Raw genomic sequence first — 22067 nt, 5'->3', positions numbered from 1 at the left:
TAAGAAACCAAAGAAGAGCAATACATGGAAGACGGGAAACAGAGATCCAATGTAGAATCAAAGGGAATCTCCAAGATGATAGTGATGAGGTAGCCCAGGGCAGCCAAAAGCAGGGTATGCATGTTGAGGGTACCATCATCAGGGGCTGTCCCATTGTACCATCTTTTCAACCAAATACAACTACTGGAGAATATGTCCCTCCAAATCAAGGGAGTTCACCAAGAAAGAGGGAGCCATTTGATCCCCCAAATTAGGGATCAAACCCTGAGGAAAGATAAAAAGAATCCTAAGGATATCAGCAAAAGGAAGTCTCAGAATGACAGTTGTGTAGGGGTCTGGAGAAGAACCACTCTGGATGACTGTAGAGAGTAGAGGCCTCCAGGAGGGATGTTGCCAATGAAGAATGATGGAGCTCATCAATTATGTCATGGATATGACATAATGGAGGATATGAGAAGGAATGGATGGCATTAGCAACAGGTACAAGGAGAGCTATGCAAAAAAAAAAAAAAAAAAAAAACCTCCCCAAAAAACAAAAAAACCCTCTGTCTCCAGGAAAAAAGAAGAAAGGAAGATCTGGCCTACCCCGGCCCTCATCCATGAATAATCCCAGACTCATGAAATTCCACATATGAAATCTGCCAGACTGCAGTATGCCTGCACTGAGAGATTGGGTGATGGGAAGAAGATGGGATGGCCGAGTAAGAGAACTCCTTCCTTGACTCTCCAGATCAAAGAGCTGTATTTTGTGTTTTAAATGATGTGTTTTAAATTATGTACACACAATGGTGACATTGCTCAAAACTATGGAGAGGTATCAATGCCAAGAAAGTAAGTGATTTCCTCTGGTATTTGGTTCTGGAGGGAATGGGGCAAGGAGCCATCATTTGGTTGTCATACAGTTTTTTAAAAAGAATTTTCTTTTTCTCTTTTTTTCTCTCTTTGAGTGTGTGAGCACAGGGGCAGGCAGTGGGGGGGGTGGAATCTCAAGCTGAATCTCCACTGAGCATAGACCACAACTCCCCTGACCTAGGGCTCAATTTCATGACCCTGAGATCCTGACCTGAGCTGAAATTAAGAGTCAGGCATTTAACCAACTGAGCCACCCAGGTACCCTGGTTGTCACACATTATTTGGTTTTCAGTTACAAAAATTTTGAGATGCACATACAGAAAAATGCATGAAGGCAATCAGTACTATTTAATAAGTCTTAAGTATTGGACTGTGTAGACTTTCTCCCTGATCATAAACCTCCCCTCCCTGTAAGTTTTTGGGTTTTTTTTTGTTTGTTTGTTTGTTTGTTTGTTTGTATTATTTGAGCTCCCGAATTGGGAACAAAGAAAGTAAAAATTATTTTAGGATTAAAGAGCTCAATGTACAGCTTGGGGGGGCAGGTCAGGGGATCACTCCTGCTTCATTCCTACACCGGCCTCTTGAATCTCCTTGTGAAATGCTTCAAGGTCCCCGGTGAGAACTATAAAGCAGTGGGGGCATCTGATGGGCTCCCACTTCTCTGTTGATGTTGTTTGTAGGTACTAGGCCTCTGACTCTCTCCCCGAGTGGCCCAGGCTTCCTGGCTCATCAGGTCTGTCCTCTTTCCTCTTCAGACCTAGCATGTCTGGACTCCACCTGGTGAAGAGGGGCCGAGAACTGAAGAAGCTGGACCTGCACAGAGACTTTACTGTGGCCTCCCCGGCTGAGTTTGTCACACGCTTTGGGGGGAACCGGGTCATTGAGAAGGTAGAGATGGGGTCCTGGTAGTTGGGGGTGGGGTGGGGCCCCTCTTCCCAGCTGGAAGGGAGAGCACCTGCTTCAGGCTCCTGGTCACGCTGCAGAGAAAGGGCCAGGCCGCCCCTCTGTGAGGACTTGCCAAGTGCTATGTGCTGGAATTCATCACCTTTCATCCTCCCAACAGCCAGAAGCAACAGGTGCATGACCCCCCCTCACAGGAGAGGAGACTGAGGTCTGCAGAGACCGCGAGGTGCCTTCGTGCAAGGGACTGCTTTCTAGGTTATCAGGGGCAGCCATAAAACCCAGCTCTGCCCTTCTGAGGTGTGGAACTCCTTCCAGGAGAGAAAGCCCATATGTTAAAATAATAGTGATGAAGCGAATCAGCCAATATTTGCCGTAGTTTATAAAGGGTTTTCACTTTGTTTCCTGTTCCGTGGGGTTAAGACTCTGGGCCACAGACTGATTATTCCCAGGGTATTCGTACAGGAGCCAAGATGAGAGATTTGACATTGGTTGTCCAAAATCATGTAACTAGTTAGTGCTGGAGTCGGGATTTGAACCCAGGTCTGTTTGACGAGACCTTATTCTTTTCCACTTTACTTGAACATGTGGTGGTAGTGATTATAATAACAGCAGCAGCTACAACTTTTTAAAAAATATTTTTATTTATTTATTTGACAGACAGATCACAAGTAGGTAGAGAGGCAGGCAGAGCAAGAGGAGAAAGCAGGCTCCCCACTGAGCAGAGAGCCCAATGCGGGGCTCAATCCCAGGACCCTGGAATCATGATCTGAGCCAAAGGCAGAGGCTTTAACCCACTGAGCCACCCAGGTGCCCCAGCAGCTATGATTTTTTGAGGGCCTACTTGGCCTGGCATCCTGTGAAATGCTTTACATATCATATCTCATTCACCATCCCCACTGTCCTGCTAGTCGATATGATTTTACAGAAGAGGAAACTGAGGCTCAGGGAAGGGAGCTGGCTTGCCCGGTCTTACAGCTGGTCAATGGCAGAGCTGGCATTTGAACCCCCCCCCCCGGGGGGCTTCCAGAATGTGCTAGAAAAATGGGGCCCAGGGAAACTGACTGTCCTGGGGTCACCCAGAGCCCTTCCTTCTTGACCAAAATTTGCTTTGGTAATAAGGTTAAGAAAACCAAAGTCCTGCCGTTCCATCATTGCTCTCCAGGAGGTATTTCTGGAAAGAGAGAACACTGAATCTGAGCCCAGAGCTCTGGGCTGCATCTGCTATGGCCACTCACAGGATATGACACATGGGCTCAGTTTCCCCTTCTGCAATCACATTCCGACTCTCTAATGAGAATTGTCCTTCAGGGCTGTTATGAAAATCAGTCAGTAATAGGAGGGGCCTTAAAATTACGTTTTTGCAGTGGAAGTCAAAGCTTTGAAGCCATATGCCTATCTTTTTTTAAAACAGGAACACTAGAGCTTGGTTTTATTTCTTATAGACCGAGCCAGGAAGTTGACCAATCTGAGCTCCTTACATGGAGATGAAGCTCAGAGAGGGAAGGGGTCTGCCTAATGCCACAAAGGAAGGTCATGGCTCATTAAGAATTGAAACCAGGACCTTTTCTGTTGCTCTCAGTTGCTGAGGACAGGCGGCATCACTGCCTTTCCTCTCCACCAAGTCCAGGATCTTTAATCTCCAGAATGCAGAGGTAGTCACGGGATTGGGGCAGTTCAGAACACAGTCTGACTGTGTGGGGCTCAAAAATCACATCTCTGCCACTTACTTGCTGTGTGATCTTGGGCAAGTGCCTGAACTCCTTGAATTTTAATATCTTTAACCCCAAATAAATATAAGAATACAACCACTTTCAAGGGCTGATGTGAGGGTGAAGTGAAATATATGGTGAGATATATTGTACTGTAGCTTGGTACATACTAGGCCTTCAAAAATAGGAAGTGCCAACATTTGAGGGTGCCAACCAAGGAATCAAAATCTTTCATTCATCCCATCCTGTCCATCTGATCCATCCATCTGTCCACCCATCCATCCATTCCCTGATCCATGCCTCTGTCTTCCAGCCATCCCAACCATCCTTCTATCCATCCACCCACCCATCCATTCATCCATCCTTCTGTCCATCCATGCATCCACCCATCCACCCACCCACCCACCCATCTGTCCATCCATCTATCCATCCACCCACCCACTCATCCACCTGTCTGTCCATCCATCCATATATCTATTCACCCAGCCACCCATCTGTCCACCTGTCCATCCGTCCATCCATCCAATCCTCTGCCTGACCATTCATCGATCCATCCACCGACCCACCCATCCATCTGTCCACTCACCCACCTGTCCATCCATCCACACACCCCTCCAACCATCCATTCGATTCTCCACCCACCCACCCACCCAACCATCTGATCGTTCTGTATTCGTGCAGATAGCAGATTTTGAGCACCTCTCTGCCAGGCTGTGTGCTGTAAAGTAGCTCTGGAGCTGTGACATGGACCCAGGATAGCATGCAGCTCCCAGCACAGGTAGATGTGCAGCTCTGGCCCCTTCCTCATTTCCCCTGTGCAGGTGCTCATCGCCAACAATGGCATCGCCGCCGTGAAGTGCATGCGCTCCATCCGCAGGTGGGCCTATGAGATGTTTCGGAACGAGCGGGCCATCCGGTTTGTAGTCATGGTGACCCCAGAGGACCTGAAGGCCAATGCAGGTACCAGGGCCTTGGCTCCTTCCCCTCCTGCCACCCCATGTTCTTACCTGCCCTCACCTCTTCCATTATACCCAGGCAAGTCCACCCTGGGCCCCAGAGTCCCAGGGTACCTCTCCTGAGCTCGCATTTATTTGCCTTTTCTTCCTTGTTTAATTAAAAATGCAAATGGCTACTATACAAAGTGGAGATCCCATCTTGGAGAAATGTCCATGTTACAGCAGATTGGCCCCTCTTTTTCCAGGTCTTTTCCCCCACAGATGTCTGTATTGTACTTCAATCATGCATCCTTCTGTTCATTTGTTTTCTCTCTGTTAGCACAGATCATTCTGTAAATAACTGTTGGACAATTTGTTTTTTTCCTGTGAATCATCGCATCCCTTTACAGACCTTTATCCACACAGTAGTCAAAATGATTTCTTAAAAACACAGCTCAAGTCCTGTTAGCAGCTCTAAATGCTTAAGAGGCTGCCATGCTGTCCCCCAGTCCCTCCCAGAGCCTGGGCCCTGGGCTCTGCCTTGCCCAGAAGCAGCCTCCTTTTAACTCAGAGGAGAGATTTGATTGTCAACCCTATTTTATAGATGAGGCATAAGGACAGAAATCATTCACCTAATGTCATACAGCCAGTATGTGGTGAAGGCAGGATTAGAACCCCGGGCTGCCTTACCCTGTGGGGGCTCTCATCACGCTCAGACTCAAATTTCAGGTCCTCAGGCCAGTTAAGGTGCCCTGCCGGCCTTTTGGCCCCATCCAGTGTCTCAGCTCTTCAACCCTGGGTTCCAGCCACACTGGCCTCTTCAGTTCCTGGGCCAGTGGAGCTCTTTCCTGTCCCAGAAACTTGGAACATGCTGGATCTTCTGCTGACAGTGCTTTTCCCCAAAGCTCCTGGCACAGCAGGCCTCCACCCCTCCCTGCCCCAGCCTTCCGGCCGTGTCCTCCTGTGTGGCTTTCCCAGAGGGCCCTGGCATTGACCCCAGCCTGGTGTTACTCTGTCTGTTTTCTTTTTTCTCTTCTCTGACAGTAGAGAAAAACTCAGGGACAAGAGGGAGCTCATCTGACTTCTCACTCTGTCGCCTCTGGGACCTCCCCTGTGGCTGACACTTTTGTGTTCCATAAACATCGGAGGCAGGCAGCTTGGGAGGAAATGCCACTCTTGGTTCTCTTTAAGGATCCACACATAGAATTCTACCCTGTTCCTTCTCAGGATCCCAGAGAATTCCTTAGTACAGAGTGACTAAGCCTTGCCTTGGGCACAAGTCTAGTGTGTCACACTTTAAAACACTGTCCAGTGAACATCCTCTTATCACTCTTGAGCTTCATCGATGAGTAGGATTTTTTTTTAGCACATATTTCTTCCGAGAAGTAGAATTTCTGGTGTAAAGGGCATGAATATTTGAAAATGAAAACATTGTATTGTATTCAGCCTTATAAAGGAAGGAAGTCCTATCACATGGTACAGCATGGAAGGACCTGGAAGACACTATGCTAAGTGCAAGAAACTAGTCATAAAAAGACAAGTATTCTAGGATTCCCCATAGATGAGGTCCTAGAGTCGTGAACTTCATAGAGACAGAAAGGTGGTGCTGGCCAGGGGCTGCAGGAGGGGTAAAGGGCAGGTATTGTTTCATGAGTTGAATTTCAGATTTGCAAAAGAAAAAAGTTCTGGAGATCTGTTTCACAACAGTGTGAATGTACTAAATGCTGTTGAACTGTATGCACAAAAAATGAGTTAGGTGGTAAATTTTATGTTGTATGTTTTTCACTGTGATTAAAAACACTGTATTGTTTAATAGCAAAACAGTATTAAGAGAAACTGGAAATAGGAATTAATCGAACACCCCACCTCTCATCCCAGCCATTCTGATAGCTTCCTTCCTTCTTTCTTTGTTCCTTCCAGGCCTTGTCCTGATGCCTCTGTGTTTTCCCATAGTGGAAGTCATGTTCAGTTGTCTTCAAATGATCATCCACACTTGTCCCTTGTGGCCATAGAATCTTCTCCATTACCCTTCCAATGGCCATAGGTTGTCATGCAGTAAACTTGAGCCTCTCAGTTTTTCTCTCCTTATCTCATCTAATTCCAGAGTATATCAAGATGGCAGATCAGTATGTCCCTGTCCCGGGAGGGCCCAACAACAACAATTATGCCAATGTGGAGTTGGTTGTGGACATTGCCAAGAGGATCCCCGTGCAGGTAGGTTGGGTGCGTGCCCCAGTCTGCCCACCGCGGGAGGTTGGGTGATGCCCTGAGCTCTGGAGCAGCTCATTCCTGCCTTTCTAGAGGGACAGAGGCTCCAGGTCCTCCAAGACTCTGAAATCCAGAGCTGTTGTGATGCCACGAAAAGCCTCCATGTGTGACGGGGTTGGTGGGGGGGCTCCTCAAAGGAAGATCTTCATTCATGCCTCTGTGTTTACAGGCGGTGTGGGCTGGCTGGGGCCATGCTTCTGAAAGCCCCAAACTGCCGGAGCTCCTGTGCAAGCACGAGATTGCTTTCTTAGGTACAGTGTGTCTCTGTTCAATAGACGGGAATCGGGGCATTGACGGAACATTCTGCCGGGTTGTGTCCTCTTTCCAGTGTAGCCCTGCAAGGTGGGAATCAGTTTGATATTCCCACCTCACCCTTTCATGGTCAGGAGCACGCCGGGCCAGGGTGGGAGGGAAGGTTGGCCAACCCAGGGACATAGGAGCCATTGCCATGGGTCCCACAGGAGAATGATGCTGGACAAGCAGGACCCTCTGCTCGTGCCTCTGCCAGTACCAAGATACCAGCCATGTTCGGATATCTGACCGGGTTTGGAGGTCACATTTCTGATAAGCTCACGCCTTTCTTGGGCTAGTCTTAGTGCTTTGGAATGCCCTAGGATTCCAAATTTAGGGACCAAGTCTCTATGGCTTATGAGGGAAAATGATGCTTATTGCTGATGGCGTCTGTTTTAGGATTTGCATTTATAAACTTTGTGTGTGCAGCCATGCTGACATCTTTGCATGGTTTAGGGGACTCATTTACCCTCCACGATAAATCCCTCTTACCTCTCCTTCACGCTGGGCCTCCAATACACACCGTATTTGAAACAACTCAGTACGAATCAACACATGCTATCCCGAGAATCTGCCCAGTAACTTGTGCTTGCTGATGTTTTCTCTGTCTGTAGTCTTTGACTGGCTGTTACATGGGGCCCTCGTTACCCCTTAGCTCCTCTGGAGCTTGGTGATCCAGCCCACAGGCCAAGTCCAGCCCGCTGACTGCTTTTGTAAATGAAGTTTTACTGAAACACAGTCTGGCTCATGCATTTATGTCCTGCCTATGGCTGCTTTGGCCCAACACTGGCAAACTGGGTATTTGTGACAGAGACAAGCAGACCCACAGAGCTGAAAATAGGTCCGATCTGGCTCATTATAGGAGAAGTTTGCTAACCTAGGGTCTAGTTTTTTTTGAGATGCTAGCTTGCTCTTTGGTCTAGCTTGTTACCTTCTTCCTAAGAAGTGAATTCTGTGGGGGCCACATAGCTTCGGTTATAACTCTGACGAGGTTTACAATCCACATAAAAACAGCAGACTCCTTCCACATCTGATGAAGGAGCAGATACCAGATTTTCCCCTTCCCCAACTTGATGTTCACCTGCTCGAGAACTAGGACCTGAATACTTTTCTTTGCACATTGGACTGGCACTTGGCTGCAAGTGGCTTGTGACTAACTCTATTCTGCCTTCCCCCTTTGTCCCTGATGCTTCAGGCCCTCCGAGTGAGGCCATGTGGGCCTTGGGAGATAAGATCGCCTCCACCATTGTGGCCCAGACACTGCAGATCCCAACACTGCCCTGGAGCGGAAGCGGTGAGTGGCCTGAGCTTCACTTTGTGGGGGATCTCTTCCACCCAGTCTGAGCAGAGGGGGTGACAGGTGTATGCATTTTTTGTTCTTTCATTAAAAAATTATAAAATTATTATTATTTTAAATTTTAAAATTATTAAAGCGGTAGTATAGTTTCATTGTAGATAGCTTAGAAAACACAGAATTCCAAAAAAAAAAGAAAATGAAATAGAAATCATCCATAATCCTATGGCCTGGTGTTGAACATTTGTTATATTCTAGGTACTTACCTTTTCAGCCTTTTTTTCCTAGGCACATCCTTTAAAAATCCAGAGATCTTATATTTACTATCATTTGTGACTTATTTTTTTCTCACTAACCCTTCTATGTCAATAAATACACTTTAGAACATTTTAAATGTCCGCATAGGATTTTATCAAATAGATATATCGTAATTTATTTAACAGTCCTTTATGGTTAGATGTTTAGGTTGTTTCCAGGCTGTTTACTCTAATTTTTAAAAAATACTAGAAGTAGGGGTACCTGGGTGGCTTAGTCGATTAAGTATCCAACTTTGGCATGGGTCATGATCTCAGGGTCCTGGGGTTGAGGGTCCTTGGGCTCTATGTTCAGAGGGGAGTCTGCTTCCCACCCTCCATGCTTGTTCTCTCTCTTTCTCACATAAATAAATAAGATCTTTAAAAAAAATACTAAAAGTAATAGAGTCTTGATAGTCTATTAGCTATATCTCTATGTATTTTTTAATCATTTCCTTAGGATAAATTCTGAAAAGTGGAATTTCTAGGATAAATTAAAAACAGGAAAAAGTTTTGGGCGTTTCCTATCCAATTTTATTTTTTTCATTCAAAGATGAAATTTTAAATTCAGAATGGAAAGTTTATTTATTTTAAATCTTCACAGGGTTTTAGAAAACGGTGATTTACATATAGATGACACCAGTGAGTAGAATTGGAATTTTTTGAGTTCAGGTTGATGTGGTTGTTTGTGGTAGGCTCAATCTGAATTTCTTAAGTTTGATTTCCCATTCAAGGTTGAGTCAGCCCTAAAGAAAATTAAAAGCCGTTATGGAAAAATTAAAAGACCATGTCTGTATATGGTTGGTCTAGCGCCCAGGTCTAGAGAGGCTTTGGTGAGGGATGGCCCTGTGGTTTCTATATTGTGTATCTCTGCCATCCTTGGGAGGATTCAGCTTTTTTTTTTTTTTTTGTGGTTTTCTAGGTCTGATGGTGGAATGGGCAGAAGGTGATCTGCAGCAGGGGAAAAGAATCACTGTCCCAGAAGATGTTTACAACCAGGGTTGTGTGAAAGATATAGATGAGGGCTTAGAGGTAAATACAAGGCTTGGGGGGCCAAGATGCTGGAACCTTATCATCATCCCAGTAGCTTGGAAACTGCCCACCTTCTAAAGAGGTCTGTTTGTCCTTCACCCCCAGGTGGCAGAAAAAATTGGTTTTCCCTTGATGATCAAAGCATCCGAAGGCGGTGGAGGGAAAGGAATCCGGAAGGCAGAGAGTGCTGAGGACTTCCCAGTCCTTTTCAGACAAGTGAGCTCTTCTTTTGGAGCACTTTTCCATATATCTTTGGGGAACTGTGTGTGTTTAGTTGTTGGCCACCAGATGATTTTCATTAGCATTACTGTGTCGGAAACAAGTAGGACACTTTCGGGAACTGGAATATTGCTGGGATGTGGGCTGAAGCAAATGTGTATGTTTTCTGCCACAAGTCCCTGGTTTGGGTTGATCCGTACCCATTTCCTTGGATGTTCTATACTGTGAATACATGTGACTTTAAATGATTTCGGAGATACAGGGCTAGAGTATCTATCTGTTTGTGACTATATTTATGTCTGTCGGAAGAGGGGACATTTTGTCAATTTTAGTAGTCTTGGTATTTTTAACATCTCTAGGTGACTGACTTTTGTTCTAGGAATGAACCGTGTATTTACTGACTTGTAGCTGGCTTTTCACTTTTAAGACTTTATACCTGTTTTAGTTGCCCATTGGCAATGTTTAAAAAAAAAAAAAAGGTAGGCTAATGATCTTCCCATTTTTAATGCAACTATTTTAGAATTTCTAGGCTCTCTTCTAGACCTTGTTCACATGCGTGTTTTAAAGAGCTGCATTCATTTTCCATGGTGTTTTGTTCTATGTTTCAAAAAAATTCTAAACTGGAGATCACAGGTGTTCCATTTGTTCCAGTCTTTACAATTATTTTGATGATTGCATAATATCCCTGTGTGTCTGTAGTCTTCCTTATCAAGGAAGATCACTTTTTTTTTTTGTGAAATGTTATGCTTGTTTCCACTTCTGTTGTTATGAGTAAGGCTACTATAATTCAATATGTTTCATAATAATATATACTATCTATAATACATATTATACAATATGTATTATATTGTATATTGTATATTATAATGCATTACATGATAACATGGAACATAAATAATGCTTTTTCTTTTCCCTCCTGAATTGTTTTCTTGGGTAAAAACTATGTGCCAAGGACTTAGTTAAATAACATGCATGTGCACATACAAAGACACGTCAATAAATTGCTTTCTAAAAAGGTTTGCCAGTTAAACAGCTGTGGGCAGTATATGAGTGTTCTATAAAGTTGTAGTTTCTCTATCACATGTCTCCCCTGGGCTGGATAGGTTTCTGGGGTACTTTGCGAGGAGAAGACGTTCTGTTTACTTGAAAGTTGCAGAAGTAGCATGCAGTCTCCATCTCCCCTTGGTTTCCATTGTTCACATCTTTGTTAGCTCTGCCATGTTTGTCACAACTAACAGATTAATAGGGATACATTTCTATTAAGTTAACTCCAGACTTGACTCAGATCTCACCAGTTTCCCCCACTAATCTCTTATTTCTGTGTCAGGATCCGGTCCTGGATCCTCTTTTACATTTAGGGTCATTAGGTTTTAAATCTTTCCCCTCCTTCCTTTCTTTAAAATAGATATTACTTTTTAGGGCTGTTTTCAATTCACAGCAAAAGAGAGTGGAAAATACAGGAGGTCCATATCCTCACTGCCCCCACACACGCATGAGCGTGTTTCTTTTGATCACATGAGTGCAGTATGAAGATGTTCTTACGCGAACGTTCAAACACTTTAGGGATAGGTTAAGCATAAAAAAGGAGCATTCTCTTTTCACCACCACCTCTGAACTCCTCCCTTTTCCCAAATGTAACCAATTTTTTAAAGAAGTTTTTAAAAGATTAAAAAAATTTTTTTAAGTTTTTATTTATTTATTTGACACAGAAAAAGAGAGATCATAAGTAGGCAGAGAGGCAGGCAGAGGGGTAGGGGAAGCAGGCCCCCTGCTGAGCAGAGAGCCTGATGTGGGGCTTGATCCCAGGACCCTGAGATCATGACCTGGGCTGAAGATAGAGGCTTAACCCACTGAGCCACCCAGGTGCCCCAGATTTTTAATATTCTTTAGAGTAGTCCCTACACCCCATGTGGGGCTTGAACTTACAACCCCGAGATCAAGAATCTCGTGCTGTGCCGACTGAGCCACCCAGGCACCTCTGTGTCTACTTTTATGTAGACATTCATAACAGCTCTATTTTATTATTTTTCATATAAACAGGGCCATCCCATATATTACTGCAGCCTGCTTTTTATTTTTATTTTTATTCATTTATTTATTTGATGGAGAGACAGAGTGAGAGCAAGAACTCAGGCAGGGGGAGTGGAAGAGGGAGAAGCAGGCTTCCAGCCGAGCAGGGAGCCCGATGCGGGGCTTGATCCTAGGACCCTGGGATCCTGACCTGAGCCAAAGGCAGACGCTTAATGACTGAGCCACCCAGGCACCCGTACAGCTTACATTTTTAAAAGAAATTCTTAGCAATCATCCCATTTGAATACTTTTTTTAAATATATATATCATCATTAAGAATTTCTGGACAATTTCCTTTTAGCCATCCAAAGGAAGATATAAATCTAAATGTGGATTACACCATGGACAGCTGGCTGAGAGAGTACTGTTTAAGAAGGAGGAAAAGAGACCTGCTCAGAGGTGGCATGTTTTGGTCCCATTTTTATTCACAAAACATTCCGTGTGTTGTGTGTGTTCCTGAATGTGCAGCAGAAACCACTATGTACCCAGCTCCTACCGGCACATTAACTTAACCAATTAACTCTTAACGACATTGAACTCTTACCCAGCATGCTCCCAAATCCTAACAGCACATTATCTCTAGGAGATGGGATTGTGGGGAAATTCCGCCTGCCACATGGTGTATTTTGACAGTGTTGGACTTCAAACGAGGAGAACGGCATATCTGCAAGAGAAGCGAAACAAAGCTAAACAATCAGCAGAATCGTGGACATATTTTCAGAGGGCTTCCCACCCCAGCCCTGGTCCCCCAGGATAAAGTGAACCACTCTGCTGTCCCCCCAGGTGCAGACTGAGATCCCCGGCTCCCCCATCTTCCTCATGAAGCTGGCCGAGCATGCCCGACATCTGGAGGTCCAGATCCTTGCTGACCAGTATGGGAACGCCGTGTCCCTGTTTGGGCGTGACTGCTCCATCCAGCGGCGGCATCAGAAGATCATTGAGGAGGCGCCGGCCACCATTGCCATACCGGCTGTCTTCGAGTTCATGGAGCAGGTGGGCTCTGCAGAGCTCGGGTCGGAGAAGGGTTGGGGGCAGCTGCAGGGAGAGACCGTCTCTGCTCAGCCAGCAAGAGTGCCCTACAGTCCATCTTGCTAACATGGGGTGGGTGTCCATGAAGACACCCAGGGGCCCTGCTAGGGAGTGCGATCTCCGAGGTCCCAAAGGATGCCCAGCAGATCCTCAGCATTTGGTGGGGAACCTAGTAAGCTCCCCGTGAAGAAGATCTGAGAAAACCACTGGCAGCTGTTCAGGCTCTGTGTCTTCTTTGCAGTGTGCCGTCCGCTTGGCCAAGACTGTGGGCTACGTGAGCGCGGGGACGGTAGAATATCTCTACAGCCAAGATGGCAGTTTCCACTTCTTGGAGCTGAATCCCCGCCTGCAAGTGGAGCACCCCTGCACAGAGATGATCGCGGATGTCAACCTGCCGGCTGCCCAGCTGCAGGCAAGGATCTGGGCTCAGAGCCCTGGGATTTCTTCCAGTGGGGCTGGCATCCCCTGTCCTGCCCTTAGTAGCCCGTCCTGCTCCCCTCTTGGCGGGCTGTCCCCGGGGAAGTGAGTGTGTTATCGTGTGAGTGGCATCGAGAGCCACACAGCCTGAGAACCTTCCGTGGAGTGGTTCGTCACCTTTGTCTGGCTGTGTGGCCCTTTGAGACATGGGCAAAAATCTGTTGAATTTTTTCCTGGGTGGGGATATATTTTCTATAGTTCGAGGCATTCATGGAACCCCCCGCACCCCCCCGTTCTCCATTCACAGACCCAGAGAAGTATTTCTCAATCTTTTTTTCATTCCTGCCCCTATAAGGAGCCTGTTTAGACACCCCCCCAATTTCTCCCCTTATAAAACTTAAATATCACAGATATACTGTATATGCTTTTGCTGAAGACGTATCTGGGACTGATACCTACAAGAGTAGAATCATTTCATCCCCAAGAGCAGATTTACCCCCTTGAGGGACAGTATTGTCCGTACTGAGTTGGGAACTCCTGCACAAATAGGAACTCCAGTGCTTAAAATGTATAAATGTGTGTCTCCTTGCTTCCTTTCCTCCCTCCCTCCATCATCGTCTTTATTCTTTTCTACTTTGTCTTTCTTTCTTTCTTTCTTTCTTTTAGTTTGGGAAATTTTAGAAGGAATGTTACAACTATAGTAATTACCACCTATCCCCTGTGCCTCAACCTATTGGTTGTTAACTGCTAGCACATTTGTGTTCTTTCTATTTGTGTGTCTGTGTAATCTTTTCTCTTTTTTGGCTTAACTTTTTGAGAGATGTTTTGACTTGAACCTTCATGGTGTTTTGCCTGTAAATACTTGAGTAAAAGGACCTCCTAAGAGAAACATCATTCTTAAAAAAGAAAGAAAGAAAGAAAGAGAGAGAGAACAAGATCATTCTGGCACAATACCACAATAAAATGATGACACTTGGAAAATAAACCACTAATGCCCCTGCACATCTACCTAAAATTAAAAGTATAAAATTTAAAAAAATGTTTTGACTTTTTAAAAAAAAGATTTTATTTATTTATTTACTTGAGAGAGAAAGAGAGTGTGCATGCACAGGAGCAGGGGAAAGTGGCAGAGGGAGAGGGAGAAGCAGGTTCCCTACTGAGCAGGGACCCCAAAGCAGGGCTCGATCCTGGGTCCATGGGATCATGACCCGAGCCCAAGGCAGACGCTTAACTGACTGAGCCACCCAGGTGCTCTAAAACTGAATATTTTATAAGATCATATATCACCTTAAGATTTCCCCATTGTGGGACGCCTGGGTGGCTCAGTGGGTTAAGCCTTTGCCTTTGGCTCAGGTCTTGATCTCCGGGTCCTGGGATGGAGTTCCACATCGGGCTCTCTGCTCAGCGGAGAGCCTGCTTTCCTCTCTCTCTCTGTGCCCATCTCTCAGCCTACTTGTGATCTCTTTCTCTATCAAATAAATAAATAAAAATCTTAAAAAAAAATTTCCCATTGTCCCAATAATATCCCTTTACCACTGTTTCTTATTTGTTGTTAAGATGCTCAGGATCTGTTCCAAGACCTCACATTCCATTTCATGGTCACAACTTTGAGTCTCTCGTATGGAACCCCACCTCAGGGGTACTTTTTGTTCTCAGTGGTGGCATTTGTGGAGAGCTCAGGCAGAACAGCCCTCAGTGTGTATTTGCCTGACTACTTTCTCCTGACGAGAGTCCCTGAGACATTTTCATGAGTCGTTCCTCAGGCTGTGTGTGTCAGGACCATAATTGTGTCTTGTGCTCATTCCTTAGGGCCAGCTTTCGGGGTCCTTTTAAAACAGTTAACTCTGCAGTGGGACACCCTCCTCACCTTCCATGGCACTCGGGATTTGTCATTTTCATCTGATTCCAGCATTTTCTTGTTGCGTGACATGGCTTTATAGAAAGTTGCTGCTTTTCCCGTTGACACTGTTTGCTCCCTGGGGGCAGAGTCAAGCCTTCTTTTTCTTTTCTTTTTTTAAAGATTTAATTTATTTGACAGACAGAGCCCAAGCAGGAGGAGGGGCAGGCAGAAGCAGAGGGAGAAGCAGGCTCCCCGCTGAGCAAGGAGCCTGACCTGGGTCTCAATCCAGGGATGCTAAGATCATGACCTGAGCTGAAGACAGACGCTTAACTGGCTGAGCCACCCCGGCACCCCTTCTGTCTTTCTCTTGCTTTGCTTCTCCTGCCACCATGTGGCCCAGTGTCTGCTGCCCGGCAGGTGCTCGGGATACCGAAGATATTTCCTGCACCTCTTCCTCCGTGACGTCTAGCTGTGCATTCAGTATTTGTGGGCCTGGGTATTAGTGGGTACTGACCGTCTGCGGGGTGCATTTCTTCGTTTCAGATTGCCATGGGGGTGCCATTGCACCGGCTGAAGGATATCCGGCTTCTGTATGGAGAGTCGCCATGGGGCGTGACGCCCATTTCATTTGACACTCTTGCCAACCCTCCGCTCGCCCGAGGCCATGTCATCGCGGCCAGAATCACCAGTGAGAACCCTGATGAGGCAAGTTTGGGTGTTTCCCTGCGCCTGCTGCCTCCAGGCTCCCAGGGTGGGGCCGACCCTGAATATTAGCTTTGGATGAGATGCCCAGGCTTCCTGGAGGACAGACAAGGGAACTGTAGCGTGGGAAGGCAGTGGCTTCTTGATGGGAAGGGTATGCCCAGCACAGGGGCAGGTCCCAGCAGGCATCTTGTTGCTCACGTACAGGACAGTGCCACTGAGAGGCATCGTTTTCCCTGCGCTATAGCTCCAGAGGCTAGGGTCTTGCCTTGTGCCTGGGATCTGCTGAGGCTGTGATGGAGCCCCAGGGCTGGACCCTATGGGCCATGTCCATCTTTGGGACAGGCAGCCAGCTTTTGATCCCAGGTCCTTGGTTTTCTGCCCCCCACCCCCATCCTCTTTGCTGCACCATAGATGGAGTCTGGTCCCTTGTAAGGAGTTCCTTTGTGACTTGTTCTTCTCTGTACCTTCAAAATCTAGCCAGTGGCATCTGTCATACTTGATGTGCTTGCTTGTGGTTGACTGTCACATCAGCTGCATAGACTACCACAACCTCATTGTTTAATGATTACATTCAAGAAACTTGGGATAAGAGAGATTTGTCTCCCCTGTCTGCCTTTTAATTAAAGAATTGTAAGCTATGGTAGCTGTAACAGCTTGGCATCTTTGGCTGCAAACAACTGACTCTGCTGGGGGACAAGTGAAATGGGAATTCTTTAGGGGGATGATGGCTTGTTTACAGTGCCTGGGAAGATGGAGGACTCAGAGTGGAGATAGCCGGGCACCTGCAATTCTCCATCTTTCAGAACGGATGCCTCCATTACACAGGTCAAGAGTCTTAATTCCAGCAAGAGGGTCCACGTCCATCCACCCTTACCAAAATTATACTGAGGGGGATGGGCCTTCCGTACCACCCCCACGTCCCATAAGCAAATTAGATGTGTGTTCGCATCACATTTTTTTACCTGCTGGCATTTTCATAATCCTGGAATTCAAAATCCAACCCTTCTTCTCTTTCATTTAAACTTTTCATTACTGACAATGTCAAGTTTATAAAACCAGAATGAACTTTCACTCAGTTCCATCAGTGAACAGCATTCCCCCTATTGTACCTGTACCTTCTCCCCCATCCCAACATGATTATTTTCATAGTTTTTTTTTTTTTTTTAAGATTCTTTGAGAGAGAAAGACAGAGATAAGAGAGAGCACGAGTGGGGAGGAGAAGGTGAAGCAGGCTCCCTGCTGAGCAAGGAGACCGTGTGGGGCTCGGTCTCTAGACCCTGGGATCATGACCTGGGCCAAAGGCAGCAGCTTAACTAAATGAGCCACTCAGATGCCCCCCACTTTTTAAAAGATTTTATTTATTTATTAGAGACAGAGACAGTGAGAGAGAATCAGAGATTTTTTTAAAGTAAAAATTACATTTATGCATGAACATCTTGACATGGGTACACCCACACCGCTAGTGGGAGAGATCAACGTTCTATTGATCACACTAAGCTGTGGGTTGTGGTGGAGGTTCTGGATTTGTCTAGGATTTAATTCTGATGCAAATATATCTGGAGTGATGACCCCCTCCCTCCCATTTTGCTTTTGCTTTCCTCACTCCAGGGGTTTAAGCCAAGCTCTGGAACGGTTCAGGAACTGAATTTCCGGAGCAACAGAAACGTCTGGGGTTATTTCAGCGTGGCGGCTGCTGGCGGCTTACACGAATTTGCTGACTCCCAGTTCGGGCACTGCTTCTCCTGGGGAGAGAACCGGGAAGAGGCCATTTCGTTAGTATCTCCCTGCACCCCTCCTCTTTTCCCTCCTTCCTTGCAGAAGCTAAAAGCCTGGGGCTTCAGAAACAGTAATACTTTAGGAGGTAAAGGAGTGAATCACAGAGCAGACCCTATCTTCAGTGACCTTTGCTGAAGTCCAAGGGCAAAGTCTCCCCTCTTCCTGTATCTGAGATCCGTGAGGTCAAATCTGCTCACGAGTTCACCAAGGTCATTTGGTCTTGAGGTCATTATGGATTGCACTTGGGAGAGATTCCAAAAGGGGATTCCAAAATTTAAAAGGTGCCAAGTACTAGAGCTTTTTAAGAAAAAGGGGTGTGGGGCTACTTCTTTAAATTTAAACCTTATAAGTAGGTCCTGGAGAAACCCACATTGACAAAGGGGTTCCTGAATCCCAAAACACCCACATCTCCTGTTTCTCCTGCCTTGCCCTGAGTGCAGAAACGCAAAACCCAGCGCACTTTGTAATTAAACATTCTTGTGTTTAAACGTTCTCGTGTTTAGAGTGAAAAATCCCCAAAGGCTTTGTGGATGTTTTGTTTAAAAAGCATTATAATTGGGGCTCCTGGCTGGCTCAGTGGGTACAGCACAAAACTCTTGATTTCGGCATTGTAAGTTCAAACCCCACATTGGGTGTAGAGCTAACTCTAAAATAAAATCTTTAGGGACACCTGGCTGGCTCAGTTGGTAAAGTGTCTTTCTTGATTTTGGCTCAGTTCATGATCTCAGGGTGGTGAGATCAAGCCCCACGTAGGGTTCCTTGCTGAGCATGGAGCCTGTTTAGGATTTTCCCTCCCCTAGCCCCCTCACTCACTCACTATCTCCCTTTCTCTGTTAAAAAAAAAAAAAAGGAAAGAAAAATTTTAATTATAAAAAAACCTTAAAACATAATAAAAAAGCATTGAAATCTATCTAGCCCAGGGCACTTAGTCGTGATTTAAATTGATTTTGGTGATTTTGATGAGTGGGCTTTCTTTGCTAGCTTCATGCAATCAGTTTTAATCAGGCTGAGTGAAAAATGGAAAGGGGAGGGAGGCCAGTCAGTCCGGCCCATTCTGATCTCTGATGGAAACAGCCTGTGGCTTGTCCTATGCTGGTCATAGGCCTATAGACTTAAGAATTCAGAGGGAAAAATTCTGTTGTTGTTTCTTTGAGAGAGAGAGCACTAGTGAGGAGGAGCAGGGGGAGAGGAAGAGAGAGAACCTTAAGCAGACTCCCCACTGAGCACAGAGCCTAAAGCAGGGGCTCTCATGACCCTGAGATCATGACCTGGGCAGAAATCTTGTTGGCCGCGTAACCAGCTGAGCCACCGAGGGGCCGCTAATATGGTCTAATAGGGGGACCAGCTGTGTCCCCTTCCCCAGGACTGAGGGCTTCCCAGGATTTGGAATTTCTCACTACTAAAACTGGGCACGTCCTGAGCAAACTGGAACAAGTTGGTCACTCTTGAGCCCAAAGGCTTGATGCTTACCTGCAGACTCCGGGCCCGCACCTGACTTTCCTCTGACTACTGATGAGTTCATTTGACCTCAGTGCATCTTTCTTTCCCTGGCCCTGAATTGGGGTTGTTCTTACCCCTTTGCCACGCCTACTGAATGCACATGGGAATGCCATGACAGGTATAAAAGCTGTCCTCTCCCAGGAGGAGAATTGCTCTAGTGCCCCTTCTTTCTCTGGTACAGTCTCCCTATGATTTCCTAGGGATTCGGGGCTTCAGCCCTTCGGGCTGGAGCCCTCTTTGGGGAGAGGCCATCCCTCTGGGAAATGGGAGGTGGTGACCAACCGAGCACATGCAGACAGGTGACTGCCATACCCTGTGTGGGGTAACAGCGTTGGCCTTCCGTTAGACACACCTCGTGCATACCCTGCAGAGCAGCTGTGTGGACTGCTCAGGGGGGTCGGGGGGGTAGCACCTGCTCTGGGACATGGGGATTTAAAGAGGTCCAGCTGCAGGGAGGCAGAGCAACCGGCTATGGTTAATAAGAATCAATCACAGCCATTCATCATGTTTATAACGGCTGACCTTATTTATCGGAGACTATGTGCTTTATATGGATTGTCTCATTTTAATTCTCCCAGCACCTGTGTGAAGTCAGGGTTATTTCCCCATTTTCCAGATGAGGAAACTGAGGCCCAGAGTGATTAAGTTACTTGCCCAAGATTGCTTGACCAGTAAATGCTGGAGCCAAGATGGACACCTGGGCTGCTGGACTCAGGCCCCTCTCTCAACTGTGCTCTTCTGGGCTCTCCGAGAACCAGGCAGGAGCTCTGCCGACACGTATGTTATGTTAATTTGGAAAACGATCCATGTGCCTTTCCTCTCAAGGAACATGGTGGTGGCTTTGAAGGAACTGTCCATCCGGGGCGACTTCAGGACCACCGTGGAGTATCTCATTAACCTGCTGGAGACTGAGCGCTACCAGAACAACGACATCGACACTGGCTGGTTGGATTACCTCATTGCTGAGAAAGTGCAGGTGGGGAGCTGCCCTGTTCTCCCCTCAGGGTCACGGAGGCCCCCCACCCCCGCCCCACTTACCGGCTCCCCGTGGGCTTAGTCACCACTGACACTGAAGGGCGGAGTCTCTTCTAGGCTGAGAAACCAGATATCATGCTCGGTGTGGTGTGCGGGGCCTTGAACGTGGCCGACTCGATGTTCAGAACTTGCATGACGGATTTCTTACACTCGCTGGAAAGGTAGGGTGCAGGGGTAATTCACCCTCTCCTCCATGGGATGAGTGTTAGTGGCAAGTAAGGCAGAGAATCAGGCAGCAGGCAATTAGGGAATCCTGCCTCTGAAAGGAATCTACTTGCCTCTGAAATTCCTCTCCTGTAAATCAAGGCTGCAGGAGAGGAGGCCGCTGGTGGGGGGGGGGGGTCTCAAGGGGACCAGCCCCAGGCAAATGGCTGTAGTCTTAGTCATGCTGACTTGTGTAAGGTACTTCATAGCACTTGAGTTCAAAGAGGAGATGAATTGAGAAGCAAAGCAGGTGATGGGTCACCTCTGCAAATGTTCCTTCCAGACCCTCACCTGAGTTGTGTGTGGCTAGTGAAGTGGACCAGCATGGAAGTAGGGGCTCACCATGAGGATGGGCCAGTGTTTCTCAGCCCCAGCACCCTTGACATTTTTGACTGACTGTTTTATTGTGGGGGCTCTCCTGTGCACTGTGGGAAGTTAGTAGGAGTCCCCCATCTTTCCACCAGGAGTCACCATAATCAAATATGTCTCCAGACATAGCCAAATGTCCTGGGGAAGAGGCAGAAATCACCCCTAGAGACACTGTGATAGGCAAATAAAGCTACCAAAACAACTTTAGAAAGGCAAGAGATGTTAGAGCGGGTTGTCATGCTTGTGCAGAGTAATAGAGTAGCAATGCCTGTGTCTCCTTCCTTCCCACATTGGGAATTTTTTCCCAGAACGAGCATTAAGGATTTTGCTTCCTGGAAAGCCGTTTTGAAATTTCTCACCCTTCAGCAAGTGCTGTTCCCTTAAGTTCTGAGCAGTGTCACATTCCTTGCCTTTCCATCGGATTTAGCTTTCTTTCTTTTTTTTTTTTTTAAAGATTTTATTCATTTATTTGACACAGAGAGAGAGATCACAAGTAGGCAGAGAGGCAGGCAGAGAGTGAGGAGGAGGAAGCAGGCTCCCCGCCAAGCAGAGAGCCAGACGCGGGGCTCGATCCCAGGACCCTGAGATCATGACCCGAGCTCAAGGCAGAGGCCTAACCTGCTGAGCCACCCAGGCGCCCCCAGATTTAGCTTTCTAAATACAGCCAGATGTGTTGGTGTTTAGGCGAGGCAAAGAGCTGGGTGATTAGTTTAAATCCAGAGTGTGGCCCTAGTGTTCTCGTTCATTCCCACAGCCGACTGCACGTCTCTTTTCTTTCAGGGGCCAGGTCCTTCCTGCAGCTTCTCTGCTGAACATTGTGGATGTGGAATTAATTTATGGAGGTGTTAAGTACATCCTCAAGGTGAAGGCCCTGGGTTTCTTGGATGTCTCCAGCATTTTGGAGGCTGATGGGAGCTTTTCTTTCTGGAGTGGACTTGCTTCTGTTGGGTGCTGGGACTCCCCAGGCAATCCCGTGCCCTTGAAACCTAAGCATTTAGGGTTTGGGCATGTGCAGCCTTGTGCAATACACACGGTGTACAGGAGACTGTGTATTTGGGTTCTGGGGCTGAGGTAACAGGGAACCATGAGCCAGTGGCTTCAGGCAACAGAAGTGTGTTCTGAGTCCGGAGGCCAGAGTCTAAAATTAAGGTGTCAGCTGGGCCCTTTGAAGTCTCCAGGAGAGAATCTATTTCATGCTTTCCTAGCTCCTGGTGGTTGTGGGGCTGACCTTGGTGTTCCGTGGCTGGTAGAATGTCACTCCAAGATATGCCTCTGGCTTCATATGGCTGCCTTTTCTCTGTGGGTGTGTCTGTGTGTGTGTGTGTC

The 22067-nt window shown here is 46.7% G+C and overlaps 1 protein-coding gene across 5 annotated transcripts in view; it reads left to right on the top strand.

The window, feature by feature from the left end:
- Positions 1 to 22067, top strand: part of ACACB (acetyl-CoA carboxylase beta) — a 122094-nt gene that overhangs the window by 39780 nt on the left and 60247 nt on the right. For all 5 annotated transcript variants that reach the window (XM_004779103.3, XM_004779106.3, XM_004779108.3 and 2 more), the window contains 14 exons: positions 1608 to 1740; positions 4286 to 4424; positions 6504 to 6613; positions 6837 to 6918; positions 8154 to 8252; positions 9468 to 9577; positions 9683 to 9793; positions 12650 to 12859; positions 13137 to 13307; positions 15696 to 15857; positions 17466 to 17629; positions 19959 to 20109; positions 20226 to 20329; positions 21522 to 21603. In XM_004779103.3, coding sequence (XP_004779160.1) covers positions 1608 to 1740; positions 4286 to 4424; positions 6504 to 6613; positions 6837 to 6918; positions 8154 to 8252; positions 9468 to 9577; positions 9683 to 9793; positions 12650 to 12859; positions 13137 to 13307; positions 15696 to 15857; positions 17466 to 17629; positions 19959 to 20109; positions 20226 to 20329; positions 21522 to 21603 — 1828 coding nt within the window. The remainder of the gene's footprint in view (positions 1 to 1607; positions 1741 to 4285; positions 4425 to 6503; positions 6614 to 6836; positions 6919 to 8153; positions 8253 to 9467; positions 9578 to 9682; positions 9794 to 12649; positions 12860 to 13136; positions 13308 to 15695; positions 15858 to 17465; positions 17630 to 19958; positions 20110 to 20225; positions 20330 to 21521; positions 21604 to 22067) is intronic.

Source organism: Mustela putorius, unplaced genomic scaffold, assembly GCF_011764305.1.
Source record: "Mustela putorius furo isolate JIRA1106 unplaced genomic scaffold, ASM1176430v1.1 tig00000193_pilon_pilon_pilon, whole genome shotgun sequence".
Classification (NCBI taxonomy): Eukaryota; Metazoa; Chordata; class Mammalia; order Carnivora; family Mustelidae; genus Mustela; species Mustela putorius.
The sequence above is the reverse complement of the archived record's forward strand: the minus strand, read 5'-3'. Positions and strand labels throughout refer to the sequence as shown.